The following is a 23,546-nucleotide window of genomic DNA, read 5'->3' as shown; positions in this document are numbered from 1 at the left end:
CCGAGCACAAAACCCATTATCACACTTGACATTTGGGGTTGTGCAAATGAAGCATTTGGGGAATTTCAACTGAAAAGAGCCGTTCCCTCGGCCTGATGAGGGAGCACTTAACACAGCAAGTCATTTGAAAATGCAATCAGAGGAACATACATTCCTCAGCTCTTCAGATGCCTCCCTCAGTAGCACGCCTGCGATCACACGTGAGAAAGAAGAATCACACGAGATCATAGATTTCTCTAGACGTCAATGAGATTAAATGGACAGCAAGTGGGAACTTCTGCTTGGGTCTCCTGTGTCTCATATGTTTCTCATGACAAAAAGAGCCAGAGATCTCGAAAATGCCAGAGTTTCAGACGAGATCTCAATGTCCAAACTGAGCTCAGTTTTGTCAAGACTCCAATCAAACGTCAATATTATCTTATATAATAAGATCTCAATATGAACTCAAATAGATCTCATCACATTTAGCCAAATCCAGATTATTTTACAGCTCCATACTTTTCACAGTTTTACAGAATTTGGCTGTTTTATTTACAGATTTAACGCATTTTCGAAATACGGCCAAAACTTTCAAATTACAAAAAAAGAACATTTAAAGAAAAACATGGAAAATGTAATTTTACAGGAATAGACTGTTTACTTTATGGTATATTTCTGGCGCCCCAGCTGCCGGAAAATTTCCCTTTTTTACAGTTTTTTTTACAATGCATGTATTTTAACAGTAGTTTCCATTTTTATTTCTTCTAAGCACTTTTAGGAGAAACATCTCATTGTGAGATTTCTGTGTCTATTTCTCAGGAGAAACCCTATACACCCTATGCAAAAGTTTCCATTTGCTCTCCATTTAATCTCATTGATGTCCGGGAGAAATAATTACGATATCTCATCTGTGATTTCTCTTTTTTATGGGATGAATATGAGAATTATGGGTGCCCCAGACATCGTGATAATAGCCAGAATGGTGCTGTTTGGATTTATCACGCTCGAGCTAGCGACTTGAATACAGCTCCATGTCATCAGTGCTCTGTGAAAGTCTGAGCTAAATTGCACATTCTCCAAGAACGCTTCTTTCCATCTCATTTAAATCCAATAGGCCACTTGGAAACGTTGATGCACGTTAACAAAAATATCTCTAAGGTTGACGCCGTAATGCCAAGGTGAAAGTTGAGTGAGCGTGGCACAGAAGGGCATGAGGAAAGCTTTTAAAACAGTTTATGGTCCATCAGATGGGTTAAGGGAAATCAGCTCTGGCATTGCCAAAGATGAACGCTCCACTGGGAGGAGACCTGGGAGGTCTGCAACTCATTATTGAAGAGCTTTCTGCCAGTCAGTTGTTTTTCAGAGAAAACTTATAAATAATGAAATGTTGAGTGCCCTAGTCTGAACAAGGTGGAACATAGTGCCACATAGTTTAAAATGTTCTATAAGGTGAGGACATCACAGTGTGATATCTAAAGGAAAATGAAATATGATGTTAGAATGAGAAGCATATTACTGTTAAAATGTTTACTTTATTAAGGGTTAGTTCACCTATTTATTCACTCTCATGTCATTCCAAACCTGTGTGACTTTCTTTCTTCTACAGAACAAGAAAGATATTTTGAAGAATGTTGGTAATCAATCAACATTGGCACCCATTGACTTCTATTGTATGGCACAAAACCACTGAGACATTTCTCAAAATATCTATTTTTGTGTTCCATACAAGAAAGTAAGTCATCCAGGTTTTAAACAACATGAGGGTGAATAAATGAAGACAGAATTTATTTTTGGGTGAACTGTCCCTTTAAATCAAACAGCAGCGTGCGGAAAACTTTTACGGATTTAAATATTGCATGCTGAATGTATGTATGCATATATGTATTTTGACAACACACCACACATAAAGGTTAATAACATCTTGTAGTCTTTAATAATCATTTTTAGAGCTGTCACATAGCAACAGAAAAAGTAATACACATAGCTCCCTGAAAGAGAAGCCTTACATGAAAATATCAATCTTTAATCCACCAAAATAAATACTGAGTTTACAAAAGTTCTACAACTTGTCGGGAGATTTACAACACATTCATGCTTCAAACTTCTGCCTTCAGGGCTCTGAGGTGTTATATCATGTGTGAGGTTTTGGACGTATGGTTACGGAGGCCTGATGCATCGATGTACGAAACAATTTCACGTGAAATTCTGACATTAATCACAGCGCTGAATGTCTGGTAGCTGGACATCAGTGTTTGGGGAGAGCTTTGAATGTTATTTCAGTCGTATTTGACTGTCTTGTTAAATTCAATAATTCACGGCTCATGTAGGAGTGTTTTAGATACTGTCGTGGCTACTTTTTTCAAATCCATATACATCCATCTGGGCTCATAACAGACTCAGGGGAGATTTGCTTTCTAGCTCACTTACAGTCACAGTTCTTCGTTTAGCTTAAAACACCAAATCTCCATCTTCATTTAAACAGCACGATGACATCCATCCAACAATTGATGTGAAAATGTGCAAGCTGTTTGCTACGGTCAAAATTCTTCTAAATCAGAGAATGCCACATGATTGAAAATTGAACATCAATAATGAGTTCTACATTTGGACATAATCTATCAGACCACCATGGGTGGCTGGTTTGCAGGGAAATTTGTTGTAATGTATTATGTTCATTTTGTAATATTTGAAAGCATGTTTGTGTTAACTTGCACAGTTTCACTGTACATCGATGCTCTGTACATCTGTGATGGATGTGAAGGCACGGCCATGCACATGTTTGATTGTGAATTTAAAAAAAAACACGTAGCCTGGTATACAGCTTATCTAGACATTGCTTTAAATGACACTTTTGAGTTCACGGTCAGCGTTCGCTGATATACCAAGCTGGAAGAAGAAACGTCCGACTAAAGCATTTAAAGGAACACACATCATTTTTTGCATAAAAATATATTCCTATGTACAATCGAATCAAAATGGACTTCAAAGACTAAGATCTACCTTTAGAAATTAAATATCAGCCGATAAACATACAGAACATGAAAACAATTAAAGTGGGCATTCCCTCGTACCGGGCTTGGTTTGCAATACAGGAAATTACAACAAATAAACCATTATCATTTCTCCCATTGGTGGATCAAATCCTAGTCTGTCTCCTGATTGGTTCCTTCATCACGTCACAGAGTGTCCGACAAATGATTTGATATAATCACAAACTTGAATTCATTCATCAGCTTTCATATTCTTCATATATTATTTTGGTCTGCAATAAGCTATTCGTGACCGGAATACTGAATGACTCGTGGATACGATAATTTGAATATTATAAAAAGTGCTACAAGTGCTTTATTTTCAGGAGAGGTCACCATTTAAAAAGAAAACAGATGATCGTGCTGAACTGTACATGTTTGATATTTATATTGTGTTATGTTGAGACTCTTCTGTGTAGCTGTCAGCAATGGAATTGTTCCTCAGATGAAACCTGCCTGACACATCAAACTTTATTATTTCAAAATGTATTTTATCAATTCAAGCAACAGTTAGTGTTCCCAAAGGTCACTGGTTTTAGGCAGAGGCACAGTTAAAGGTTGAGCAGACCTGTAGGTGCTGGAATTATGGGGTGTATGTTGTTCTCAGTCAGTTCTGCTTTAGCGGGACATTGTGTGGGACAGATTTACTTAAAGTGATAGTTCACCCAAAAATGAAAATTCTGTCATCTTTTACTCACCCTCTTGTCATTTCAAACCTGTATGACTTAATTTCTTCCACAGAAGACAAAAGAAGATATTTTGAAGAAAGTTGGTAACCAAACAGCACTGGCCCCCATTCACTTCTATTGTATAGACACAAAACCATCCAAGCGAATGCGGGCCAGGTCCCACAATTCTTCAAAATATCTTCTTTTGTGTTCTGCGGAAGCAAGAAAGTCATATAGGTTTGAAATGTCAAGAGAGTGAGTAAAAGATGACCGCATTTTTATTTTTGGGTGAACTATCACTTTAAGCCCTCAGCAAAAGATCATCTCTCATTTTGTCCTGAAATTTTGTTATGGAGACAAATAAAATTCTTTAGCAGCTGTGTATTTTTCTTTCCGATGTCCAGGAAGCATTTACATATAGAAGCGCACTAAATACCCTTAGAAAGAATAGTGCACCCCCAAAAATTTAAATGTATCACTTGCCACAAAACATGTGTTTCTAACATGTATGACCTCCTGTCTTCAGTGGGACAGAATGCGACATTTCCTAACATAGTCAATTGTCCAAGTCTTTAAAGTTATACAATGCTCATTCTGTTAAACTCATCCATTAGCATTCCACAGAAGAAACAGTCATACAGGTTTGTGTGAACTGTGGTCATCTTCAGCCAATGCAGTTCAAGACACTGTAGCTGAGAAATTTGGTCCTGCTTGCTGTTACCACAGATTTTATTTTTAGTGCCTTGACACATTCTCAGTAACAGGTACAGCCACCAGACGGCACATAGCTGCAGGGGCGGACTGACCAGTAGGACATTCTGTCAAAGTCCAGAACAGCCGTCCCATCGACTTTTCCCGGTGGGCCGCTAATGTATTGGGCCGGAATGGATGCTTGGGCTGGACAGACGGACGATATTCATGCGAATGCACGCAACGCGAAGGCATTAGCGAGACGGACACGTATACATGTAACGCAATGACACGTTACATACAACACCCCCCGTCGACAGAAATGGTGGAGGGCCGATACCATCAAACACCACCCGCTGTTGAAAGAAATGGTGGAGGGAAGATATGGGCCAAAAACTCCAGGGCCGTTTTTGCTTCCCAGTCCGCCCCTGCATAGCTGCAAAATACTGAGCTGTTCAGGTCAGAGGAGAACCCTGGATGTGATGTTCCTATGGAAATGGATGTATTTAGAGATGCATGTAAAGCACAGCACTAATTTGAGCTTCAGACGAGCACATCTCTGCTTTAGTTGTTTGTGATTTAGCTTGTTTAACAAACTTAAACTTGTCTAGGACCAGCACACCTCATTGCTCAAAGAGCTTTATGTCTTACAGTGCATAAAGGAGATTTTAAAGGGACAGTTCACCCAAAAACAAAAATTCTGTCATCATTTACTCACCTTCGAGTTGTTCCAAATCTGTATAAATGTCTTTGTTTTGATGGACACAGAGAAAGATATTTGGAAGAATGCTTTTAACCAAACAGTTCTTGGACCCCATTGACCACAATGGCAGGAAAAAATACTTTATAATTGTTTTCTTCTGTTAAACAGCAAAGAACATATTTTGAAGAATGTAGGACAGCAAACAGTTCTGGGGCACTCTTCCTACTATGGTAGTCAATGGTGGCCAAGAACTGTTTGGTTACAAGCATTCTTCCAAATATCTTTCTCTGTGTTCAACCAAACAAAGAAATGTATACAGGTTTGGAACAACTGGAGAGTGAGTAAATAATGACAGATTTTTTATTTTTGGGTGAAGTATCATTTTAAAGTAAGAAAATTAGGGCTGTCAAACAATTAATCGCAATTAACTGAATCCAGAATAAAAGTTTGTGTTTACAGTGCATATTCATTTTGTATTCATAAACGTATACACACATGTATACATATTTCGGAAATATTTACATGTATTTTTTATATTTACCAATAATGTAAAGTATATATAAATGTTTATTAATTTTATATTTTTCTTTAATATATGCATGTGTGTGCATGTTAATATAAATATCAAATTATTATACACAGTACACAGACATACACTTTTATTCTGGATGTGATTAATCGCGATTAATCGTTTGACAGCCCTTAAAAAAATATGAGAATGCGTAATTTCCTGCCAAAATCTTTGGGATAAAGATATATCATTTGATTCTGCATAAAAAAAGGATATAAAACTAAATTTATTTCACTTTTTTAAGAATAGATATATTTAAATTGAGGAATTTTGTGGTGTACCTTTGAAACAAACTCTATCCTAAGGCGGACCTTTATTCTTTTAGACAGATGTTTGAATCCTCTCTATCCTAGTAATTGATTTGGAAACAAAAATTGAATCCTTTCGTCCTTTGATCTCACATTTAAGTTTGTTATTCCCTCGAAAATCACTCTAAAGCATCATAGGCCATTGTGAGATTTCAATGCTTAAAAAAAAAGAAAAAAAGAAAACCTTTTAATTCCCTTAGCTGTGTTTTCAGCTTCTTATACTGTGAGGTGAATGTTTTTAATTCTCCTTTATTAAAAGGAAAGAAACACTTTTGAACTTCAGAAGTGTTATTCTGACTCCAGATCTGAAGGCAGCCTCTCCACATAAAGTTTGTAAGATGTTTTTTGGTTTGTAAATAGTATTCCCAGGAGAACCAAAGAGGAAATACACAAAGTACTGGGAAATCTTACCAACACTCCTCAACAAACAGAAATACCTAAATATATACCAAAATACCTTTGGCAACATTGTTCCTTTCTTCATTGTTCACCAGCTCTTTGAGCAAATAGTTCAGTCCGGCTGCCAGTATTTGAGTCCTGAAAGGGTCTGGTTGTGTCCGAGCCGCAGGCGTCTTCCAGTGATGGTCCTCATTAGAGGGTGACCGGTGTCATAAACATGATTCCTGGGACTCTGTGTCATTCTGTACTGACAGTTTCTCCTGCTCACCGTGGTTTCCATTGTGAAGAACTGAATACCTGAAAAGGAAAAATAGACGTCACTGTTGCATGTCAATAAAACCCCTCAAAAATTGTGCTAAACGGTTACATGCATGTCTTAGTTTTCTACATATTGCTTTACTATTGCACAAAGCTGTATGAACACCCCCCTCCTTTCCGGCACAAAAAGTGATTACAATCTCTATACATAAACAAGCAAACTGTAGGCAGTTCCTGCCGAGCAATTGACCCTTCGCAAAACCCCGCCCCCCTTCGTTCCTGTTGCTATGTCCGACAAGCTTTCGGTATGAGCCATGCGCTCCCAGTGTAAATTTGTGCACCCCCTGGGGAATTAGTGAAGAATTTCTGGAAAAATATGCATTCAGGATTTGAGATGGTATAATTATTGAATTACTTATATTTGTGTCCACACCAGCAAACGATAACATTACGTTAATTCTAAACTCGCGTGATGCAGTAGGCTACTACTGTCACACAAATGAATGTTAACCTGACATGTGATGTATTAAGTGTTTATATTTACTCCGAAATTGGTAGTAATAACAATTTTAGAGAGTGAGTAACTTCGGGCAGTGTTTTGGTCGGCCGTGATCCTTCTTTGTGAAAACGAAAGTGAACTTTTAAATATAAGTTCATTAGAGAAAAGAATAACAGTGCATCAGTGTCTTTATTTGTGTTAAATACAACAAACACAGTACAGCTGTTGCTTCATTGCTAGAAACGTCTTTCCTTTAAAATGTCACTAATGCTGCTCTCTGAAGGCTGAAGGTGCGCTCATCACATCACAGGGACGCAACGCATACCTTACCAGCTTGCTCATACATGTAATGTGTTAGTAATATATCAATAAATTTTATATTCCGCATTAAAACACCACTTCCCGAACGCTCCTGTCTGTAATTCGTACACTCCAACAATATCGTGTGGTCTAGTTGTGATGTGAACTCCGCTATTCTCCTTCATTTAGAATGATTTTTAAAAGTTATAACTTAGTTATCGTTTATCGTTATAGTGTGAATGCCCATTAAAGCTGGGTATATAATTATCTCTCTGTTTACTATTACAATAATTAAAAAGCAATTTTTTCATATGAATCACCAAAGTTCTGCTACGGCAGGTTTGTCGGACTGGTTTGTTTGTTGGACAAAATGGCGGTCAGTCAAGGGGGCACATAATATCGGCGTTATGATTAGTCAGATCGCCTGTCAATCAAACTGCTTGTGAAGGGTCAATTGGGCATGAAATTTACCTGAAAGAAAAAGGAAAACAAAAAGAGGATTTACAAAGGAAACAGCTTTTCAATGAAGCACAACCCAAAATTGCTGCCACATTGCAATACAGTTTGCCAAAAAACAGCCGTGAAAAACCCAGCCACAGTCTGAGACAACTGACAAATGAATATCATCTGATGCAAACAAACAATACTCGGTACACTTGAGTAATAATGTCCTGATCATGCCGGTGCATTCAGTCTTGCCATATCTGGTGTGGATTAGAGAGAGAGCTTATTAATTTAATGAACATGAGCTTTGGGTCATAGACGCACAGAGGCGGGATGTACATCCCTCATTCTGAGACTTCCGGATTAATTATGTGGGTATGTCGTGACATCAGGGAAATGCAGTGCCGGTCACACAAGCAAGACTCAACAGACCGAAGAGTACTGGAAGAGAGCAAACTCTGATTTACACACACATAATGAGAATCATATGAGTTTATTTTCCAACAGTTTTTTCCCACCACTTCCTTCCTTAAGTGTTTTATGAAGCATCCTGTTGTAGAAATGGAGGTTTATTTACACATTTTGGTTTTAGTTTTGAAGAAACGGTTTTGAAATGAGAAAAGAAATATGCATTTAAAATAAAAAAAATTGTCTATTAAACCAAACACAGATTTCATGTTGAATATTTATCTACACATATTAAGTTGTAGTTGGGTTGGTTTTTTAACCTTTTTGGATGTTTGTTTTTGTGATTCTGTGGATGTGCCTGTTTTGTGTGTTCTGTATTGTTATTGATTTTGTTAAACAAAATAAAAATCGTATAAAAAAAGATTACATTTTTATATGTAGACATTCCCGAGCAGAAAACTGTTTCTTTGTATTAATTTTAGTTGATGTGATTTTGTCATTTTATTATTTATTTGTACATTTTTTATGTTGCTATATAATATTAGTTTATTTTTATTTTAGTTTGTGTATATTATTATAATTTTAGTGCCTTATTTCAGTTTATTTCACTTTTTTGTTAAGTTTACGTTTTCCAATATTTTTTAGGCCAATATTTTATTTTATTTCAATAACTTTGTGAGCAATACAAATTTCCTCAGGTATTTTTACAGTCAGATTAGTGTGTGTAAATCACAGTTACAGTATTCTAAAGCCATCAGTAGTGTAGACTATACATCCTTCTAAGGCAGTGGTATCCAACCACATCGACAAAATAAACAGGTAGGATGATTTTGCAATGCAAAATACCCTGTCAGATAGTCCTACCAGTTTAAAATGAACACATTAAATACATTTACATTGTAAATACCCTGTCAGATTATCTAACAGCATAAAAGAAACATGTATGATTAATTTACAGCGCAATACCCTATAATTGTACTACAGTACTAAATAAATATGTAGGCCTAGAATGATTTAACAACGAAAATACACAATCAGATTCCCGTAGCAGTATAAAATAAACAAGTAGGATGATTTTATAGCGCAAGAAAATGACGTAACATTGATGTGCGCATGCCTGGTAGGATAATCTGACGGGTAGGATGAAATTTCGGGACACCAGCCCATTCTAAACCCCTAAACCCTGCCCCCCCCCCCCCCACTAAACATAGCAGCCCCCTCACTTTGTGCACCCCGACTCTGTGTGCGTGCTGTGCGCAGACATATCAAACGCAAAGACGCACATAAATTCTAAAAAAGCGCATAAAAAAGTATGCGCTGAATTGAGTCGGATACGTTTTTATCCGACAAGAAGATGTTTGCAATTAAATATGATAGAAACACAAAATAAATTCCCCGATGCGCTTCCAAAAATGAATGTGCCTTTCCTCAATTGACGGCATAACTGGACTAACCAACGGTCCGGTCTCGTTGTACACCATCTGGGATGTTGTTCTAAAATGCTTTAGCCAAAGTCTGACATGAAAGTAGTTCGGTAGGCCTCCCATTTTATATGGCTGCGTTCCTAAAGAGCAGGCATTCACCTCCGAAAGCTGCGCGTTTATTATGTTCCATCTCTGCGCTCTGAGCAGCAAGTAGATTACAATATATAGCCTATTTATGAAATAAGAAAACCTACTGTTATTCTATTGCAGAAACTCAAAATTTCCTTAGTGATATTGGGCGCCAGATTATAAAGAAAGTAGCCTACGTCTTTGTTCTCTTTGACTCACTGGATGGAAACAGCGCTTAATAGCGAATGTTTTATGTAGTAATTCTGTGTGCGCAAATTCAAGTTAAAAAAGTTTAGTCCTAGTGGATTACGATACCAGCCCAACTGAAAATGTTAACCAAAATTATTACTAAACAGATAAATGTATCTTGCAGTCCAGGGTAAAGTTGGTATTTACATTAACAAAGATTTTGAACAAATATGTGATATTTGTTAAACAGTGTGAATGGCGCTCTGGCGAGACGTGTCAGAGCGCAGCACAGAATCTACTGCGTTTGAGTGGGGTTTTAGTGGACAATTTCTGTTTAGAATAAGTAATGCCGTTATAACGTGATGACATAATTCCAAAGGATGTCAAAAATTGGCCCTGCTGGTCCTGCTTTAACAAATGTAAACAGTTCAAAATAAAACGCACGTGTAACAGTATGCTGGATCCGTGTATCTTAAAGTGAAGGTAAATTTAATCTACATTTAATTTAAAGTCGAGTTTATGCCGTGTTATTTTACATTTGGTAATTTTATTCAATTTCTTTATGAAAACAGTTTCTAACAATTTCTTACGCATTTAAACATAAAACATGATCATTTAACCACTCTAATAGGCTACGCTATTCTGTGAATGGTTATGGTATAACTAAGGTGAAATTGACTGTAACAAAAAACATAAACCTTAAAAGTTAAGTATAACAAAAAAATAACGCAACACGTTATGCATCACACAGTTTAAAGTTTGAAAGTATTTTCTAATTATATCCAACAAGCAGCCTCTGGATGATTTTATCTCTTCAGATAGCCCTCGCTTACAAAAAGGTTGCAGACCCCTGCTATAGGGGATTTCTTCCGTTTCAAATAATAACAAACAGAGGATATGATCTGATCTGCTATAGGAATCTCCATGACAACAGTGTCAGAATTTCTTGTTTATGTGTTTGCAACTGTAAAGGTGTGCACTGTTATTTTTCACATACTCTGACATACAGTACATACGAATTTAGTTATTACAATAACATGCTGTATTTTTTATTTCACGATATTGTTTTTATATTTTACAGTGTGTAATTGCAAGGATTGTTCCAGTCTTTGTAATGAGATTATACAGTCAATCCAAAAATGATTCAGACACCAGATACATTTTTTTAATATTTTTTACTAGTGGGTGCAGGACGCTGTTGTTCATTTATGTAAGTGAGGATAGCAAAATAAAGTAAACCGTGACATATTATACCCCAAAATTCTTCATACTGTGGACTACCAGTAAAACATAATTATTTGGGACCAAAATTATCCAGACACTTACCTGATCAGTTTCTTTGTGTTTTTTCTTTAATTGCTAATGCGAACTTTTAACACCACAGACTAAACAAAATTAAGCATTGCTTGGGAATTGGTTGCCCTAAATATGTATGATCTAATAGTGTACTTAAAGGCAGGGTGGGTGATCCTGTACACACACATTTTTGCCATGTTGGTTGGAAATCTCTTTACATCCTGATAGCAATCAAGAAGTATAGTGGTCAAATAATATTTTTATAATTTTATATCATCTGTGAAAGGCGTAGGACCAAAAAACGTTAGCCCAATCAAAACGTTCTGGCCGAACGCTGTGACTGGTCATGTGTACATTTTCAGCCAACGTATTTTGCATACCACTGCGCACCCTGTTCACGCAGACATCATACGTCATCAGCACCGCAGCACGCTCACGTCCGCTGTATCAATGTAGGGAGAGCGGCGGACAATCAGCAACAATCAAACTTTCCTGCGGAACCGACAACAAGTCAGTCTACAAAACGAAAGTCAGTTTTTGAAAAAGCAGTGATGAAAAAATGTCTGGATCATGAAAGAGGAAAAACTCGAATTAACATCGGTTCAGTTTTTACACGATGGAGACAGCTCCGGAAGGCAAAGGGTCTGAAAGACGATACCATGGTTGCTCTCCTTTTTTCGGACATGTACATGCTTCAAGAAGAATTTAATGGATTTAGTTTGTCATTCGTTACGTGGATTTACGAAATACATTAATGTGTTTGGAGGAGGCGTGGCTTTGGACGGCGAATTGCATAGAGGGTGGGATTATAATTTCAGTGCTAGCAGGCTAAAGTTAGCACCTTTCCAAATCAACCACTTTAAATTTAACATCCGACAGCTATTCAACCTAATCCATACATTTCTATCCTAGTTATCTGACATTATCAAGATGAATTTGATCTGAAACAGTTTAACTCAGAGTTCTTTTTCTAAACTATAGCGAAAAAAAGTAACTCTTGTTTAAAGATCTTAAAAAATAAGAAAACCAGTATTTAAACTTATAACATTGCATGTTTTACCACTTATTTCAAGAGATTTCTTACTTTTCTAAAGCCTAGATATGGTTTCTTACTTGAAGAAATCTTACTAATTGTCTCACTGCGCTGGCAGATAGTTTCACTTATTTCTTCTCATATCATGAATTTATTTCTTATATTTAGATAGTTCATTTTCACAGTGTATAAACATCAGAAATGTAGTCCATTTTTTTCATTATTATTATTTACCTTAAATATTATAGTTTTATCATTTCTCCCAGTTTAATAGTTATCTAGTAAATATTGACACACTTTCTCTTACTCTCAATGTTTATGCATCTGCTTTTTTTCTGTGTTAGTTTCCTGTGCCTTATATGGAAGGGTAGAGTTGAGGTGGGTATTTTGAGCACTCTTGTTTATATCATTACAGTGAAATGTATACAATAACAGTTGCGTATGAATAAAAATGAATTCATTAAGTAAAATAAATGAATAACACATTTTCAAAAGGCTTTAGCTAATTTAGGACACACTGGCCATTTTCCAAGGCTAAAATTGGAGAGCATGTAGAGTTTACATAAGCAGATGTTGGCGCAAAAACTCACATAAATGTGCCTTTAGATGAAACACATCCAGTGAATAAAAACTCCTGTCAGAATGAGAATAGTTCAACAGGGCACAGACTAAAATTGATGCTTCTAATACCTATCTAATACATCATTATACTGTATGCGGAGAGTTGAAAGTCAAACTATTCTTCTTCTCTTTGAAACACAGACGTCTCACACAGGTGATGATAACGGAAGGATCATTTACTAGAAGCACTAAACCCTTGTTTATCAAGCCTTCTTATCTGATAAACACACCTCATCGTGATATAGTTTGCGTCATGCACGCTATCATTTCAAAGAGAGAGAGGAGGCAATCCAGGAAAATCTCTCCTCGCATAGGATTAACCAGCAAACGGCAGGTCAAGATAACTTTCTTCACTGTCTGATACCATCGGCAATTCCAGGCTCACTTCACAGAATGAGTGAGTAGGCAATCTATTACCAACTTATCTTTTCAGACATATTCCAGTTCACACGGGGTCAGACGAGACACTGCAAAATGAGTTTCAACTCAGCAGGTCCGGAAGTATCACAGTGACATTCAGTAAACCACGTCTTACTTTACTAGATAATCTTTGAGAAAGACTCCTCATCTGTATTATTACAGCAACTCTAAAACTAACATAGTGTTGTCTGTTTTGCAGGGACAGTTCACCCAAAAATAAAAATTCTGTCATTATTTACTCACCCTCAAGTTGTTCCAAATCTGTATACTTTTGTTCTATTGAACGCAAGAGAAGATATTTTGATGAATGTGGGAAATCAAACAGTTCTGGGTCACCATTGATTTCCTACTGTGTTTTTCCTACTATGGTTGTCAATGGTGCCCCACAACTGTTTGGTTACAAATATTCTTCCGTTACCTTTCTTTTGAACAAAGACATTTGTACAGGTTTGGAACATATCTTGAGGGTGAATTTTCATTTTTGGGTGGACTATACCTTTAACTGAGACAGTGCTATAGTCTGAGCTTCAGCGCATTTACACATGTGTATGATGCATATTGTGTGTAATGGTTTTTGGTCAAAATAAGCTCACCACACATTATGGTGATTGTCAAAAGCTTGAGTTTGGCCTGTTAGCCACATGGGGGTGTAAATACACCGTGTGTGTGCGTGTGTGTGTGTGTGATAGAAGACTTTAAAAACTGTGTGGCTGAGTGGCACCTGAACAGGACCATGACCTGATTGTTTTCTGATAGAAATAAGGTATATGGTGGCGGCCAAGGCAGCAATGACAATGATGGAGAGAGACAGAGAGTAAAAAAAAGAGAGGACAACACTGAAGGTCTCGGAGTTTACTTTACAATCACAACCTGTCTGTGTGTTTCTGTGTCTGTTAGAACTTAGGCAAAGGACCAAGACCAGAAGGGAACACAGGTCACAGTGTTGGATTCATTTTCCATGACACAAACCAGAGAAAGATTTCACGTCAATACAATTTCACCTCTTTCCTCAGGCTGACGCAAAGGCGATGAAGATGAAAGGAGATGAAAATTGCCATTATTCACTCATCCATTCTAAACTTATATTTTTTATATTATCATTTATTTCTTCACTGGTTCAGTTGTCATAAGTGATGTGCAATGTTCTTTCCTTAATAGGACTAATCATTTTTTTCACAGCCAAATATCTGTTCTAGTGAAATCACAAATCGCTTTGCAATTCATGGCGTGCCCTTTAATTTTGTTTAATTGAAGTAATAGTTATGATGGGTTACAACCTGAAACTCCTTAAGCTCAAAGTAAAAGTTACCAAAACATTAACATGTCAAACTTCACATTGAAATTCTGAGTGGTCAAGTTCATCTGAGAGTTAGTCGGCAATAGCAAATGTCGCCCAAAAAGGCTTTTATGTTGAAAAAACAATAAGAAGAAGAATTGTTGAGTTGTTTACAGTTTAAATTACTAAACAAATCACACATGACATCATAATCTAATAAATATTTAAGAGCATGGGACTAGTTGGACTGATCTCTGATCAGTGGCTAAAGTCCTGTAAACCAGCAACAATGAGATAATAGCTGCTGTCTCTATAGTGTCTCCTTTTTCTAAGCATTCATCTTTCATAAAAATGCATGTAAATGTATATTCTTAACAAGTCATTTCAATTCTTGAATCACACAATTTACAACCTTAATACCACAGGCGTAATTTGCGGGTGGGACATGTCCCCACCACTTTTTGGAAGAAATTAAGAAATGCTTGCGGAAGGTGTGTATTGTGTAGTGGCCATTAACATCTAAAACCCGTGGAAAACGCAGGATGCACCGCTTTCTCACCATCTCCCGTTGCTCACACTCGCAAGTTATATTTGCGGTAGACAGAGACAGAAACGTGGCCAGTATAAAACTGCGTGCATCATCTGCACTCGCGGCACTTGATTGTGCATCCGATGTCCAAGCACAAAAACGCGTAAACCAATGAACAAGTGACATTTTTAGTCACAGGAATAAACTTTTTTTAAGTGTAATGCACCGCAACAGCCAAGTGACCTTCCCCAAATGACATTTTGGGAACCACATACACATACTGGAGTCGAAAAGCGGAGTAGCCACGGACAGTCCACTATATATGATAAATATTCCCAACGAGTTATTTCAGAAACAATTTATTAAAGTATTGTTCATATTGAAATATACTATTTTTTACAACATAGATGGTCAAGTAAGAAGAGACTGTTGATCTCTGTACGGGCAGTAGCACAGTTGCTGCCCAATAAGTGAATTAACACACTTCATGACTCATATCGTGCCTCCCTCCGCCTAGGCACAAGCGCTGCTCTTCTGAACAGCGCTAACAACTTAAAAAACCCATACTTATAGGGGTCATATGACACGGCTAAAACAAATATTATGGTTTGTTTTAGATGTAATGCAATGTGTATACACGATTTAAAGTTCAAAAACGCTGTATTTTTCACATACCATGCATGTTTGTATATCTCCTCTTTGCTCCGCCTCTCTGAAACACGCTGATTTTTAACAAAGCTCATCGTTCTGAAAAGCGAGGTGTGCTATGATTGGCCAGTTAACCAGTGCGTAGTGATTGGTCGAATACTGCAAGCGTGTGATGGAAATGTAACGCCTCTTACCATATTTGGAACATCAGGTTCCAAATCAATACGCCCTTTTCACATGACGTCACGCATCTTCCGTTCTGCCGCGAAGCAGTGTATCATTACTTCCGCTAGCACTCCAGTTCATAAGGTGGCGGTAATGCATCTATAAGCTGATTTGCCAACCGCCAGTAAAACTCAAGAAGAAGAAGAAAATACAACAAAAAACACAAAAAAAAGAAAAAAAAAAAGAAAAAAAAACAACAACAAAAAAAACAAAAAGATGAAAAACGTCTTGCAGACAAATTTTCGCTAACAACAAGATCAAAGCTAGAGAAAGGATACAAATTCTTCGTTGAACAGTACCTGTTTGATTATGAAGGTAAGTGTTTTGTTTTNCAAATTTTCGCTAACAACAAGATCAAAGCTAGAGAAAGGATACAAATTCTTCGTTGAACAGTACCTGTTTGATTATGAAGGTAAGTGTTTTGTTTTGTTTTTGTGTTGGCGAAGGTGCTAGTATAAGTACTTGAATACGTGTTCTGTCAGTTTTTTTCTCTCACTGTTGTTAAATTCCAGCGCGACGGCAAAACGGAAGTTCTTCTCCTTCTTCTTGTTTGTTGCAAGACGGATGTTATGATACACTGTTTTGCGAAAAGGCGGAAGTTAAGTGACGTCATTGTGAAAAGGGCGTATTGTACTGACAGGTACGCCCACCTTACTTGTGTATACATTTGGGCGGTTAATCATACCAAAATCAAATCATACCACGAACTGACGTAGATTTGTGGGGGTGTGGTTACACGAGGTGTTTCAGGCAGGTCTGGGTGAGCATTCGCTTTTAGAACGAACAATTCTTTCTTTTCACTGAAAAACACTTAAAATGACAGTTAAAGGTCAGATTTCTCTTAGCTGTTGTTGATGTTCAAATCACCAAAACAAACACACCCCTACCCCCATCTTTCGCTTTCGTCAGCGCTCGTCTCGGCTAATGTCCGTCCTGTGCACTGTGCACCTTACTGCTGATTGGCGACAAGGTTGTTTTGGTACTCGGCCGACTCAGTTGTCTAAAGCGTAATTCGGAAATCGGTTACCCCGCCTTTAATCTGGAAAATGAATCTCCTAATGCAGTCAGATACTCAAAATAAATAAGTAAACTTAATTTGACCAATTTAAATGGGTTTAACATAATAAAATTGATTTGGATTACTTAATAATTTGTTCAATTAAAATTACTCAAACAAAATCATCAAAATCTTGACAACCAAAATTTGTAGATTTTATTCCCAAGATTTTGACGTTATTTTTTTGTTAAAAACAGGAACATAATTATATCAAGTATATTTTAATAATATCTTTTCATAAAATCTATGAGGCACATCATAATTTTTTTGTCAGTGTATACAGTCATTCACTCTTAAAAATATAGGTGCCTCACAATGCCATAGAAGAACCTTTTTTTGTCTAAATGATTCCATAAAGAACTTTTAACATCTGAAGAACCTTTCTGTTTCACAAAAGGTTCTTTGTGGCGAAAAAATGTTCTACAGATTACAAAAAGGTAAAAGATATGGTTCTTTAAAGAGCCTTTCACTAAACGGTTCTTTGTGGAATTAAAAATGTTTCTTCTATGGCATCACTGTGAAGAGCCTTTTAAGCACACTGAGTGTTTTTCAGATGTGAGGTAGCAATCACAGGTTTGTATGATAAAGAACGAATATATCAGTTCCTGGTATTGATGTATGACAGTAAACATGTGTTTCTGTCTACCAGCTCAATATTTCAAAAACATTTAAAAGAAACAAGTCCATTTACATCATGACCCACTCACTTCATGTTTTTCTGAACCCATTAGTCAAGGCTGAAAAGCCAGACAACGAGCTCTATAAAATTGTTTACCAGAAGCAAGTAAAAATTTTTTGAACATCAATATTACATTAAAGCAGCAACAAACTAATACAACAAAGTATTTTATAATTTAAAAAACTATTTGATTGAATCAAATACTACGTTTTAATGTATTTCAAAGGGCCACAAGCATGGTAAAGAATATTTTAGACAATTGTTTTTTTCAAGATGGTATTATTTGGAAATGTATGCCTCTTTAAGTTAAAGCTAAATTGCAAGTATGTTAATATCATCATTGCAGTGGCATAAGAGCAGATGCTATTACATACAGCAGTAAAAATCTATGTTTCTTTAAAATCTATTCTTTAACCTTCTTATTTTTCTGTTTAGACCACACACAGACATTTTGCTGTAGAAAAGCTTTGTTTGCAAAAACTGTGAGTGAAACCCATTGAACCCACTAACACATCTGTGTCAAACTAAACCCAGAGCACAAGATCACTGATCTAATAACCGATGAAAAAAACCTACAAAAACCTTGGAATTAGATTCTAACATGTTAAGAACCTGATGTGAAGAGTTCACGTTACAGTCACATTACCGGCAGAGTAAGATTCTGGATGAAAAATATCCCATTTGTTTATTAACCTTTCAACACAGAACTATATGATGATACATGCTTCTGTAGAAGTCAGAGTAATTTCAACCTCATTTCAATAAATAAATACAATAAGAGTTTAATTGATATCCCAGAACGGCACTACACATAAAACTGAAAAGATCATCCCATCATAACTGCATCCATAGTACAATTTGAGTCTTGTACCTTTAAATACCTTTCTGGTAATGCTGTGAGTTTTCTCTCAGCTTTTTTGCAATGAGAAAATGAATAGGAGAAATCCTCCCAAACATCATAAAAAGTGAAATGGTTGGTGGCATAATTCCAGGAAATTCAATAGGCAAAGCAAACCTTTATGAGCACAAGTTGTTAGAGCAAAAAGAATGGACCATAATGCTGCTTTTAGCAAACAAACAAAAGGGCTGAAAGTCACTCCGCTGAAAGTCACTCCGCTGAGATAATGCACTGCTCGATGAAAGCGAGGAATGCTGGGCATGGCTGAACTCTTCTAAGTGTCCCGTTATTCTCATGCAACGAATGCTGTTACATAACCAATAAGAGCTAATAATAGAGCTGGCTCTTAGATTTTTTTATTTCATGAACTGATATAGAAACAGCACTTAGGCACAGAAAGTCCCCTCTGCCTATCAGGTTTCATCCCACTCCGAGTTAATGCATTGGGTTGAGATGAAGAGCACTGGACATTTACCAAAAGGTCACTTCTCTTTAAAACTGCAGGGACCTCTGGACACAGTTTTCTGTGAGTGATCCTAACAACAACCACATTGATCCGTTCCTCTTGAAATCTCATTTGTATGCGTTAGGACACAGCTGAGAACGGAGAAAACACACACGCATGTTTGTTATTCTATCGCTGTGGCTGCTTAATTCCATTGACTTCTATTGCTTTTATACTGAGCTAATGCTATTTCCTATCCTCTTAACCCAGTCCCCCAATTTAACCTTTAAACAAACCTAGATTTTTAAGACGAAGATAAAAATCTTTATTAATATTATTTAGTACGCTTGTTAAACTGTTTTCCCCGTGGGCACTTTTGGATGCTCCCCACAATGTAAACAAATCTTGAAGCTGGAAACTTAATTCCATCTCTTTTTAAAGGTCTGATTTTCTGCCAAAAAGTTGTTGACAAGACAACTTAACACCAATGGGCATCCCATAATCGTGCCTGAGTTTTAACATGTAGTTAGAAAGGTCTGCCTTTTTTATTTATTTAAACCCATTATCTCATTGCACTGAGAGTGATGTTAGATTTGTATATATTAAAAAAAGAATTTCAAATAAATGAAAGACAAGAAACAAACAACCAACTAAGAAATAAACAAATTACGATAGACAGACAAACAAATGAACTCACTTACACAGCCTTTGGAAGAGATGTTGGAGCGTGATGCTGATAGTTCAATGCATATGGCAGTACCATTCAAAGAGCTATGACAACCATATGCTTATAGCTCTGGAAATGGCGCTGCTATCTGCACCACATGACTTTATCCTCTCTGTGGGCCTTTGCTGCATCTTGACTGCAAGAAATCCGTTTAACAGCCTTTGAAAAATGAACAAATCCAAAACTATACACCAAAATTACATATGGATGAGTCATAAAAGTGAGCAGTAGAAGTTGAGAAGTTGAAGTTGAGAAGTTGTGAACTAAGAAATGTAGTTATGGTCAAGCACTCCCACTGGAGTTTCCAATTATGGGCATTTCGGTAAAAGTCTTCTTTATAAAAGAAAAAAATCCTACGCAATATATACTAGAAGGCAACTATTGCCAGCAGTAGAAGTTGAAGATAGCTGTACTCTATCAATCTACACCCTCTCAAGTATCCAAAATCCACACTGTAATCCATCTGTTTGCAGACGTAAATGCACCGAGTCGAGTGAGATCATTCTCTCAAGTGGAATAATACCCCTGCCAGAATCCACTCTTACTAAAATAAATCAAATGTTAAATAATCAAACCGTTTGTGTTCACTTACCACTGTATATTTATCCGACAAATCCAATAATTTTACAAGAAACCATCAAGTACCGCTGACTGAATGGCAATGTGGATGTATTCATTTTCACAATTCAAACAATGTGTTCAATAGACTGTACAAGATGTTGTCCATGACAAGGGTAAATCTCACACAAAAAAATCTGTCCAGATGACAAAAGGAAATGATATTTTGTACAAAGCCTATTTTTTCATTTCATTTCCATATTTTAAGCAAAATAAAATAAGTTATTCAGCCAATTCAACACATATGCTGATGTGTCATGATGACAATGTGGTTGTGATACAGCATCTCATTAGATCGTATCCTAAAACAAAGGAACTCAACTAAAGCTTTAAAACTATTCTACAAACCATGTTTTCCTTCCCAAAACGAACGAAACAATAGCCTTGAACAAGCTTTAAGTTACGCCGATTCAAAAAACAATAGTCATCCAAACACTGATGTTGAAAAAAGTGAACACTTAGTATAAATATTTTTCTTTTGACAGATTTTGTGAGATTCACCCATTAGGATACTGTCTGTATGGTGTAACCCAGAAGATAAAAACGGTTATATTTTTCAGAGATGTCTCAAACAAAATGGCAGAACAGGATTTTAATTGCATTAATTAGACTGTGTTTGGGCCACTGAAAATCATCTGAAATCTCCTTCACTTCATACAAGCCACTGCTCCTCTACACCTAAAGTATTCAGTGTTTATTAAGATTAGAACAAACCAACAACACAAGTTTTTAATGAAGTGTCATTAGTGTTTAATGAATTTCGACATGGTGAAGTTACTACAAAAATGATGAAGTCCATTACTGTTGTGGGAAGCCATCCAATAGTAGGAATGGGATATTTTTGAACCTAATATGGATCTTTGTTATGAAAGTTGTAAAAAGTCAGGCGTCTTCCGTCTTTTTTGAACTGATCCTAAAATACATGTAAAAACCTTAGTATTGTGTTGTTTGAATGAATATGAACTTCAAGATCAATGCACTTCAAGAGTATTCAAGGTCTACAAACACTCCATATTTGTTGTTATTTTAACCGGTTTGTGTCGTTTATGGTGTCAGTAGTTTACAGAATGAAACAAAAATGATTTTACTTAAACATAAATGGTAAATTTAGAAAAACTGAAAATAATTTTGGAGAGCTCGCTTTATATTTTCCGTGGCTGTATATTGAAAAGTATTCATCCCACCCACTTAGCTCACCACCTCAATGACACAGTACCACGTGTCCACATCGCGCCTCATAAGACATGCATCTCTTTACAAGTGATGGTCTTGTGGCCCTAGTTTGGTTAAGATCCTTTGGGTAACATGGACATCCCGCCATCGATTTGCTATAATAACAGTCAAATTACCACAAGCTCGAGGCTATGCATGTTTCATAAGTCTGGATACATCATCCTAGACAAATAAAAGAATATTGACATCTGTTGTCTGTTCACCCTCAGGTCTGTGAGATAAGTGTGTAAAAGTGCACACACAGAATCCTTCACTTTCAATGCAGAATAATAATAATCCATTAGTTGCTGTTGCTGTGACTTTCTTCCCAAATCATGGCTCCGATTGATCATCAAAAACATGAGATCTGAGAAGAAAAGCTGCAAGACTTTCGGTTGGTGAGGTGATGAGGCATCCTTATTAGACGTAAACACGAGCGAAACTCCAATTACCAGCAAAAAATTATTTACTGAAATGTGTGTCTGAGCACACGCTGGACCCAGCCATCTCGTGCTCATTTGGAAGAACGTGTGAGTCTGTTTCACGCAAACAAGATCTGAACGGACTGAACTTCAATAATAATACTTCCATCACCTTTTAATGGTCTGATCTAACAGCAAGCAACACCAAAATCTGATATTTGTGCTTTACTCTGTTTAACAGCAACTCCATTATAAAATGAATCATCTGATAAATGAATGAAATATATGCTTTTAGCAGCGGAAGATCCTGATACAAGTCACAAGTATTGTTAAATTCTGAGAAAGGCCAGTTTCACGGGATCGGAGCGGCTCTCTGTTCTTCTCGCCCCTCTCAATGAAAACGAATGATGACCTAGTGGGCCACTTTCTTCATGCAGCCCCCCCTCGTGCTTTATTTTGCCGCTCCTGCTCATTAGGATAAGTGGTCTGCTCATGAAAAGTCTCTTTACCTAAAAATGTGGGTGGGATGATAGCAGTGTTTCACATTACAGGTCAAGTCACTAAATAAAATGTCCCAAGTGCCTTTGAATGTTGAATGTTTAGTCATGAAATCCAGTTAGACAGAATTAGCTTAAGGTAGTTTAAGGTAGACGTTTAGATCAGTGGTTCTCAAACTTTTTCATTGTAAGGCCCCCTTTGTGTTAAGTGCATCGCTTTGCGGCCCCCCATATAAAGACGTATAATCTTAAACTTGGAATTTTAATTAAACCAAAAACATTCAGTTATACAATGCTGGAACCTCCATTCGTTTGGTTGGTGGTGTCATTTTTCTGATGTTTGATTGCATAAAATCTATGATAAATTTCTATATTTCATAAAATGCCACAAAATCTGTGACCCCCTGGATCCATCTTGGGGCCCCCCAGGCAGCCACGGCCCCCAGTTTGAGAACCACTGGTTTAGATAAATCCTCAACCCCTGTCGTAAAACTAATACTAATAAAGGAGCCTAAGTAAATGAATATGTACATTTAACCCTTATTTAATCATTTCGAGTTGCACTCTATGTGTCAGGAATGGCAAAAGAACCCAATTGCAGGCAGGCAGTGAAGGGGTTAACAAGACTTTAATATTACAAAAAACACGCAAAACAAAAACCCACAGTGGGGAACAAAACACGATAATGAATGGAAGAACAGAACAGGCACATAAACTGACTAAACTAAAATACAAGGACTAAACACCACACTGAACAAAACTACAAAGAACTGACAATAACTAAACTCACACAACAACCAGGAACAGGAACATACAGCACAAGGCACGGGGGATACGCAGACAAGAACCATATACATACAATGACCGAACACAGGACAAAGAAACAAGAGGGTATATATAGGTAAGACAAACAAGGGATAATGACACGGGGCAGGTGTGGGTAAT

At 36.9% G+C, this 23,546-nt stretch overlaps 1 protein-coding gene across 4 annotated transcripts in view; it reads right to left on the bottom strand.

The window, feature by feature from the left end:
• htr4 (5-hydroxytryptamine receptor 4) overlaps nt 1-23,546 on the bottom strand; it is a 138,963-nt gene that overhangs the window by 6,631 nt on the left and 108,786 nt on the right. The window contains exons 7-8 of one of the 4 annotated variants that reach the window (XR_008964155.1): nt 6,406-6,644; nt 1,909-4,854 (exon numbers count right to left, since the gene is read on the bottom strand). Coding sequence is in view for 1 of the 4 variants with exons in the window: in XM_057349511.1 (XP_057205494.1) it covers nt 6,557-6,644 (88 nt within the window). In the remaining 3 variants the exon portion in view is untranslated. Of the gene's footprint in view, nt 1-1,908; nt 6,645-23,546 lie in introns of those variants that run through there. The other 3 variants (XR_008964156.1, XM_057349511.1, XM_057349512.1) reach the window with 3 other exon arrangements.

Source organism: Triplophysa rosa, linkage group LG13 (genome assembly GCF_024868665.1).
Source record: "Triplophysa rosa linkage group LG13, Trosa_1v2, whole genome shotgun sequence".
Lineage (NCBI taxonomy): Eukaryota > Metazoa > Chordata > Actinopteri > Cypriniformes > Nemacheilidae > Triplophysa > Triplophysa rosa.
The sequence above is the reverse complement of the archived record's forward strand: the minus strand, read 5'-3'. Positions and strand labels throughout refer to the sequence as shown.